Genomic DNA, 9532 nt, shown 5'->3' on the forward strand with positions numbered 1-9532 from the left:
CGTAATGGACAATCCCCTCAAGGGTCAACAAACTGAACTCCAAGCATGTTAGCTGCCATTGCAAGGCAAGTAGACAACAACCTTGTGACAGATCTGCACGTCAGGACCACGAATAGCAGAGACTTCGCTTAACCTGAAGCTAAATGCATTTATGGTTATTTGGTGTAATTGGTTATCAATTAATCACATCTGTTGAGTAGGCTTATCAGGGTGTGATCAGCCTAACACTGAACTCATATATTGCCAAATCCATATATTAGTTCGACATGTATAAAACTGAATCTAAAAATTGAAAAGGGTCAAAAGTAGGGCAGATAAGAACACAATAGTAAGTAGTCTGACAATAGTACTCGGCTACTTTATTATGTATGTTAACAGCTTCACATTACTGTATGTCATAGTCTCATGGACCGATGTTAAGATTTACTGGGTATGAAACCAAATGCATCATGCGATTATTTTTGGACATGTAAGAAAGAGTAATCTTCTCTTTGAAGTATATACCAAAATTGTACAGATATACATACCAGTCACTAAGTTAGAAGATTAAGAAAAAAGAACAAGACCTATGCTCAAAAAGATGAAAAACAGAGCACCTATTCTGAAAAGCAGAGCACCTGTATCTCTCCTGCAGTCAAAGAGGAGTTCCTTCTACCTTGTATCAATAGAGAACCTCAAGTAAAATCCTTCTACCTTGGGATGTATATACGTATATTATATCTCCACTTTGTTCTATCTATAAACAATCTGAACTAAAATCCTTTATGTTGATATGTACTACAAATATATGGAAAAAGGTATATATGTTCATCCTTTGAGTGGCTCAAGCTGCACTTCCATCGATCCAGGCGAACTAGAGTCAATTTTACTGTCGAACCTATCAGACTGCAGAAGATCAACTGAATCATCTTCCTCAGTGTTCCCAAGCACAAATTTGTGCGTGAGGCCATCGGCGCCATCTCTTCTTCGCTTAACCTTCATGTACTCGAGGTAAGCCACCACCAATACAGCACTGACAACCCATACAACCAATCCACATGTAAGTCCCTTGATCGTCTTGCTGCCATACCTGTGCCCAAGATGCTGCAACCCGGTGAAGAGTGCCGTGACAGCAGCTACCAGAGCAGCCCTCCCGGTGTAGGTATGCAGATATTCCCAGATGATCCTGTTTCTTGGCAGAATTTCACCATTCTCTGCTCTGTCTGGTCGAAGATAAGCATTTACCGGCTGCATACAAGTGAATGTAAATGCTATCGCGCCAATTTTAGCATGTGTGGATTTGAAAGAGAAACCCCGGAGCTCGGCGACGGCGAAGAGAACCCCCATGAACATGACAGCCAGGCCTGAGTACTGAAGATATGTGTGAGCCTGGAACCAGAGATCCCCTTTGACATGCTTCAGGTATCGCGCCGCCACGATTCCTCCTGGGAGCAACAATCCCCATGCCACAAACATCATGAACCCATGAACGGCGAGCACCGGCCGCAGATCCTCCACCGCCTCCGCCAAGCCGCTGAGCAGAAGGATCCGGACAGGACGGTTGCTGGTGACAGAGTGCATATTCTTCACACTCAATCGGCCAGATGACCACTGGGAGCCCATGGCCCAGATGACCTTCAGAGGTGTCGAGGGATCGATGATGTTCTTGCACTCCACCCTCCCACTGCACGAAGGCGTCAATGGACGGGTGAACTCGAATATGATCACGCCGTTCTCCGACCGGCACCTCTTGTAGGTGAGGTTCTCGTGCGTCTCGTGCACGCTCATGCCGTCCTTCCCGTCAATCCAGTACGAGTTGACATGTCCCGTGCCGTTGCCGTCGACCCACCCGACGTAGGCGTAGCTGTTCACCATTGCGCCGCCGAAGCCGATGGCGATGTACCCGCTCTTCTTCTCGCCGCGGGCGGCGATGTTGATGGAGTCGCCGGACAGAGTCCAGAAGAATGTCACCTGCTGATCGTCCAGCAGCACGCTGTTGTTGTACATGTCGCTGAGGCCGCCGTCGACCACCTGAATTTTCCACCCCATCTTGGGATCGTAGAGGGATTGGTAGTACACAAGGTCTGGCGTGTTCCGGTCTGGCAGCCAGACGAGCTCCGTCGGCGTCGCCGGCACGCCCTCCGCCGTTGGGTCGCCGGCGTAGATTACCTCCGAGGCATGCCGGGCCGTGGCGTTCCCGCCGACGGGGTCGGACGTGATGTACAGCGGCACGTCGTGCCCGGCCTCGACGGAGAAGGTGACCGGCACGCCGCGCTCCACCTTGAGCAGGGGCGCCTCCTTCTTGTTGATGTAGAGCACCTTTTCCGGGTTGGGCGGGTTGGGGTAGTGCAGCGCCGGCCCCGTGGTGACCACCAGCGGGGTCTGCCGCTCCGCCGTGATCCTGCCCTGGTCCTCCTTGTCCTCGGCGTCCAGCGGGCCGGGGCACCCGTTGGTCGCCGCTGACACGTTGAGCGTGAGGAACCCGTACGCCGTGCCCGCCGGCGCGCCGTGGTTCAGCGGCAGGTAGTACGGCCTCAGCAAGTCCGGCTGCCGGAGCAGCCCGATGGCCCAGATCACGGTCATCTCCCTCGTGGCGTTGACGGCCACGTCGTACCTCTTGTCGGGCGACGCCAGCGGGCGCGAGAAGCGCACGAAGGAGACGCCGTCGCGGCGGTGGCCGTAGACGAGCCTGGTGTTGTTGACGGACGCGTCGCCGGCGGCGCTGCCGTTGCGGCGGTCGTAGAACGTGTCCGGGCAGACGCCCTCGGCGCCGCCGTCGCCGCGGAGCAGGCACTCGCTGTACTTGGTGACGAAGTAGTCGTCGGCGAACGGGAGGCCCTCCTCGGTGAACCCGGCAACCGCGACGTCAGCGCCGATCATGGAGACGTTGGTGGTGGACCTGCGGGGGTCCGCCCAGCCGAACGCCATGTAGTACTCGGACCCGACGGCGGCCTCGAGCCCGACGTCGATGGCGTTGGCCGCCTCGCGGAGCGTCCAGCGCACGCGCAGCCGCGGCGAGAGCTGCGCGCAGGAGGCGAACATGGTGGGCTCCTCGGTGGAGGACGTGCCCACGGCGGCTTTGGAGGGCTCGGAGGTGGTGTTGGAGGTGGCGAGGCGGACGAAGCCGAAGAGGGAGGAGGTGAGCGGGTCGAAGGCGGCGAGGACGGGGACGAGCGGCCAGGAGAGGCCCGGGAGGAGGCGGAAGACGAGGGACTCGGAGGCGAAGGTGCGGTTGAGCGGGTCGGGCGCGGCGGGGGAGCCGCGGGAGAGCGCGGCGAGGTCGGCGCCGTCGGCGCGCCACCAGCGCGCGTCGGCGGAGCCGGCCAGGAGATCCAGCGAGGAGACGCGGAAGGAGCAGCCGTCCAGCACGGCCACGCGGCCGCGCAGCTGGTGCTGCGACATGCGCAGGTCCGCCTCGTGGCCCGCCAGGCTCGTGTTCCTCCCGCACTCCGCCGACGCCGCGGCGGAGAGGGAGGGCGCGAGGAGGAGGAGGCAGGAGAGGCAGAGGAGGGCGCCGACGGGGGCGAGCGGCGCCATGGCGGTGGGGTCAGGGGGAGGCCGGTGGCATGGGAGCGATCGCGCGGCGCGGCGGGGGCGGCGGCGGGTTCGTCGGGGCGGGAGGAGCAGGGCGATCGTGCGGCCTCGGGGCGGACGGACGGACGGGCTCTGTTTTGTCCGGCGCGCGGCTTTTCTGATGATGCGTGGCGGGGCCCGCGGCGTTGGTGCGAACGAACGTGCGTGGGTGCCGATGCTCTTTTGTTTCGGTGGTGCCAAGGAACGAACGTGCACGTCGCTGTTCTTTTGTATGGGAAGAAACGATGAAATTTCCTATAGACATTGTTTGTGTGTACACTCTTTTTGAAGGATTTTGAGGATAATGGCCAACTTTGATGGTGATCATAGAGGCTATAGTAGAACTCAAAAATATCCGGCAATGCGCTTTCAGTGAGATTAGACGTTCAGGTCGACGACGAGGCGCCTACGGCGACCTCGTAAATATCAGGATGATATGCCGGCTCAGTCTTTCGGAGTGCTCATACGGGTAGGGGGTGGTATGTGCGTTAATAGAGGTGAGTGTATGTGCGTATGTATGAGCGCTTGCGTCTGTGTCAAAAAAAAACATCATCGGGGCATTGACATAGTTGTGAGATGGGGAGGCTCAAAGGGACCTTATTCATCCACCGACAGCGATGCGTGGCTGCGGGGAGGGTAACTTTTGGTCTATGGGTATATATACAATATAAATAAAAAAATTAATAATCAAATAAAACTTCAAAAAAATTAATTTCTTTTCTAAAATAAACTTGACATTCTATTGTACTTGTGAAAAAAAATTCCACAAAAAGAAAAACACCCATTACCTTCTTTTAGAAAACCAAAAAAATTAGACCAAAATAGTGTAAATAGTGACCTATAATAGCAATAATTTTATTTATTTATTACCCTGAAGTCAACGCTGGTTTTTTTAAGTGAAATTTACATACTAGTGCAAAAGAAATTATTCAAGTTTATTCTAAAATAACTTCTAAACTTTTTTACTTTTATTATTATTATTCTCATATGAGGTGTATATACACCCGAGAACCAAAGGGTATTTCCCCGGTTGCAAGGCCCTAATCCCAACCTATCAATGGGCCAGTATCGAGGTAGGGTTCCCCGCAGGTTCGACCGCGGTAGTGAAGGGTGGTTCTCCCTTATTGCCTTGAGGGGCGAATGAGGGGGTGGGGGGGGGGGTGTTCTATCAATGAAACTAGACCTTAACATTTTGTTTTGCTTAAATGGTCTGAATTTGTATTCCTATTTTTAATTCCAACTCATATTATTTATCAAAATGAATATAAGTTAGCATTATTTTGAGTACACACTTTTGTGAGATTTTACATAGAAAATTATCCTATTTTAATTAAGTGCATACAAAATTTGGCAATAGTTTGCTACTTGCTTTTGACAACAAATAATTTGGTACCTAGGGTGTTTACTTTGGCCCCAAGCCATCGCATCAAAACTTGGCTACCCAATATTTTCATTCATGTATTTTAGTTCATAGGAATTGCTATTGACAAAAAGGAAGTAGATTTGGCCCGAGTCCATAGGAATTGCTATTGACAATCGTATCCAAACAGGAGAAAATCTCATTGATTACAAATAATTAGTTACTCCATTCGTTTCAAAATACATGTCGTGGTTTTAGTTCAAAATATTTGTCACAGTTATTTTGAAGTAAAACCACGACATAGTGTTTTGAATTAAAACCACGAATAGTGTTTTGGAATAGAGGGAGCACCATCGAAACATACACGTGGATCCTATCACCCTGAACCCGGGCTGGCACATACTTCATGGGATCCATGTCAATCATCAATTTCTGCATTTCCTCTCTTGGAAGTCTACAGGGATAAGATGGACCAAACTAGATTACTATCTAGGATCCATCCTTCAACCACCCTTTGGAGCTGAAATATGCAAGTTTGGTAGGCTATATAGTTGAGCGTGTCAAGTTAACGTTTTTGTGAAGTTTGGTGATAGATTGCTATTATAAAATGGACCCATGACTGATAATGTTGGCAAGACTCCACCGGCGCCTCTGAGTTTGTTACCCGATGGCGACCGATGATGTTCGTGGAACTAACAGCATTGCAGTGCAAGGTTGGTAGACCATTTTCTTTTCTCTGAACAAAGAGGTAAAAGTACCCAGGTACCCCAACTTGCATGGGATGTGATGATTTGGCCCTGGGCCTATCACAACGCAACAAGTGGGAGCCAGATGGGTGGACCGGTCTTCACCTGCACTTTTGCACAAAATACTCTGCTGTCTTGTCTAATTAACCCGGGTGCTTGATAACACAGCTATTTGTGCCAGCCACTGAGCCACCTGTTAACCCTTGGGAATGTTTCTGAAAGAATGGTTAACAAAGGTGAAGTTTCAGGTGAACTTGCAGCATCAGTATAACACCAGGTGAGTATCTTTTTTTCTCAAACTGGATAAGCTACTGAAAAATAAACAAAACAAGACAAAGCTACTGCAATGAAATAAAACCAAAACTGTACAATCCCCTCTGTCCGTAATGGTTAAGCTTAGGTCTAACTGGATTACCAAGATAACTAATGCGTCATTCATGAAAAGTTTCATTTACTACAAGTAACTAGGTTAGGCTTACAGAGGCGCACAACCAACCTGGGGCGACACGCTTGCACTTCCTTTTCTGTTTGCGCACATTAGTTAATGTGAAAAGACCAACATAATACGAGTGGCACGTGTCCACATGATACTCCCTGCGCTTCAAATTACCTAGAGTATTAGGTTTCGTAAGGATGAGCCTTTGACTAGCAATTGAACTATTAATATATAATTTTTCTGATACAAAATCATAACCACAAGTACATCTGATGGCATCAACTTTATGTCGCATAAAGCTTTTACTAATAGAGTAATTGTTTGTCAAAGGTTTGTCCTAACAAAACCTTATACACTAGCTAATTTAAAACCGAGGGAGCATTTCTCTTTCATATTTATCTGAGACGTCTTCCAAGAAAGTGACTCTGCAAAGTAAGGGTCCGAGCATATACTTCACATGGATTACATAGACACAACCCAAAACAAGGGCAGTATGGAATATAGGCCAAGAAGCTCATTTTGACTCAAGTTGTGTAACCCACTGGTTTATGATCAAAGTTTGGATGGTGGATTTCTGGAGAGAACCATTCCAAATATACCAGAGAAGGGACAAAAGAAACTGTGAGAGGCAGCCACGTGGGGTTGAGGGAAGGTGTTAGACAAATTAGGGTTTGGAACAATGCTCGATACCCTTGGTCGGTATGGCTATCATATATTTATAAGAGGGAACCGTACAAATACAGGTTATGTTACCACACGTATATCTAATATATACTTAGTCTAACACCCTCCCTCAATCTTAACTATGTTCTGAAACACTCAAAAGGTTAAGATTGCGACGACACCCTTCAAAAGAAGGCAAGGGCAAGGGTTTAGTGAAAATATTAGCAAGCTGATCCTTAGAAGAAACAAACTTAATCTGAAGGAGCTTCTGAGCAACACGTTCCCTCACAAAATGATAGTCAACTTCGATGTGCTTCGTTCGGGCATGAAATACTGGATTGGATGAAAGGTATGTGGCACCGCTGTTATCACACCAAAGAACAGGCGGCTGAGTTGGGGAGACCTTCAACTCTCGAAGCAATGACTGCACCCAGATGATTTGAGCTCTGGCATTAGCAACAGCTTTGTACTCAGCTTCGGTACTACTGCGAGACACCGTAGCTTGCCAGGCGATCAAGTTAGGCCCAAAGAACACAGCATGTCCCCCTGTGGATCGCCGATCATCAGGACTACCAGCCCAATCGGCATCAGAAAATGCCGAGATCAGTCCAGAACGTGCAGGCTGAAGATGAAGACCATATGAACCAGTGTGACGAACATAGCGCAAGATGCGCTTAACAGCTGACCAGTGAGAATCACGTGGTGTATGAAGATACTGGCACACACGGTTAACTGCAAATGATATGTATGGTCGAGTAATGAGCAAGTACTGCAGTCCACCCACAATGCTGCGGTACTCAGTGGCATCCTCAGGAGAGAGCAAGTCACCAGAAAGAGCTGTCAGTTTGTCTGTGGCAGACATGGGAGTCGTAGCAGACTTGCACTGCAACATACCGGCACGACGCAGGAGATCCTGGGAGTACTTCTTCTAAGTAAGAGTCAAGCCACTATCAGAATGAAGAACCTCTAGGCCCAGAAAATAATGCAGTCTCCCAAGATCCTTAACAGCAAACTCAGCACCAAGAGAGGACACAAGCCGATCCGTAGCAGATGCAGACGAACTGACAAGGATGATGTCATCAACATAGACCAGAATGTACATAGTCACCTCAGGTCGCTGAAGAATAAACAGAGACGTGTCTGCTGTAGAAGGAACAAACCCATGTGCACGAAGAGCAGCGCAAAGACGGGCATGCCACGCACGCGGGGCCTGCTTCAAACCATAGAGAGCTTTGACAAGGCGACACAAATGATGTGGCTTAGCAGGGTCAACAAAACTTGGCGGCTGACGCATATAAACCTCTTCTTTCAGAACTCCATGGAGAAAGGCATTCTGAACGTCAAGCTGTCGAAGCGACCATCCGCGAGTAACAGCCAAAGAGAGAAGAACACAAATAGTAGTTGGTTTAATAATAGGACTGAATGTGTCTTCGTAATCAATGCCGTACCGCTATTTGAATCCCTTGGCAACCAGACGTGCCTTGTACCTCTCAATGGAGCCATCAACATGTTTCTTCACCTTGAATACCCATTTAGAGTCAATGATATTGACACCAGATGGAGGTGGAACAAGACGCCAAGTGTTGTTTCTTTGAAGGGCATGAATCTCCTGCTCCATCGCAGCACGCCAATGTGGGATGCCAAGCGCTGCTCGAAAATGTCGTGGTTCAGTCGTAGGGTCAGCCTCGGCATGCGCCACACAGGCCGCAAGCCACGCGACAGTGCCGTCAGTGCGCTTCTTCGGTTGGAAGATGACACTTTTGCTGCGAGTATGAGGACGCAGGACGACAGGCGGAGATGGCGCTGGAGCTGCCACACCAGAGGAGCCACTATCCATCAGCGGCGAGGAGGACGCACAGGCGGGCGAGTCAACAGGCGCATCCGGTGGCACGGTCAGGGTCGGCGAAGAAAGACCAGGCGTGACCGGCGTCGACGGACCAGGCGACGAAGACTCGGTGACCTGCGAGACCTCCGGCCCAGGGGATAGCGCCGTGGGTCCAGCCGACCCGGCCGACAGCTCCGCAGGGTTGGTCAGCCCAGGCGACAACGAGGCCGCTGGCCCCGGCGACTCGGGCACCCCGTCAGATCCACGTGCATGGGACATGCACGCGTGATCGACATCGAGATCAGATGGGGTAGTGGTGGGGGCAGCCTCGTCAAGCGCCTTGTCCGGCGTAGCAGCAGCTGGTGCAGGTGTGGCCATATCATCATCCAGAAGCTCAAGTCGAGCACCTCGTCCAGTCCCTGCACCGTGGTTAGGTAACAACAGAGGAGAATATGCAGCATCCACAAATTGATCAGGCAAAACTGTAAAAGAGTGCAACTCGGTGACGGGGAGTATCGGTGGGTGATGTGAGCGTGGAAAACGGGAAGACAGTCTCATCGAACACAACATCACGAGAAATGTAAACACGATTTGTCAGAATGTGAAGACATTTGTAACCTTTGTGGAGAGGACTGTATCCAAGAAACACACATTGTTTGGATCGATACTCAAGTTTATGCTTATTGTACGGGCGAAGATGTGGCCAACACGAACAGCCGAACACTTTGAGGAGGGAGTAATCTGGAGTTTCATTAAGCAACACTTCTAGTGGAGACTTCATGTGGAGACGTCGTGTGGGAATCCTGTTTATCAAAAAACAGGCAGTAACAAAAGTATCGCTCCAGAATCGAAACGGGACAGAGGCATGTGCAAGAAGTTAGGCCAGTTTCAACTATGTGACGGTGCTTGCGCTCAGCTGCACCGTTCTGTTGATGTGTATGAGGACAAGA

The 9532-nt window shown here is 50.2% G+C and overlaps 1 protein-coding gene across 1 annotated transcript; it reads right to left on the reverse strand.

Annotated features, from left to right (window-relative positions):
- Positions 1 to 470: 470 nt before the first annotated feature.
- LOC125522209 (cytochrome b561, DM13 and DOMON domain-containing protein At5g54830) lies at positions 471 to 3704 on the reverse strand. Its single transcript, XM_048687295.2, has one exon. It carries the CDS (start codon positions 3514 to 3516, stop codon positions 808 to 810), a length of 2709 nt encoding a protein of 902 aa, XP_048543252.1. The 5' UTR covers positions 3517 to 3704; the 3' UTR covers positions 471 to 807.
- Positions 3705 to 9532: the final 5828 nt, after the last annotated feature.

This window comes from Triticum urartu, chromosome 7A, assembly GCF_056163025.1.
Source record: "Triticum urartu cultivar PI428250 chromosome 7A, HENAU_Tu73, whole genome shotgun sequence".
Lineage (NCBI taxonomy): Eukaryota > Viridiplantae > Streptophyta > Magnoliopsida > Poales > Poaceae > Triticum > Triticum urartu.

What these genes read in the sequence shown, in the direction of transcription:
- LOC125522209 (XM_048687295.2), bottom strand. Translation starts at nt 3,516, where the DNA reads ATGGCGCCGCTCGCCCCCGTCGGCGCCCTCCTCTGCCTCTCCTGCCTC.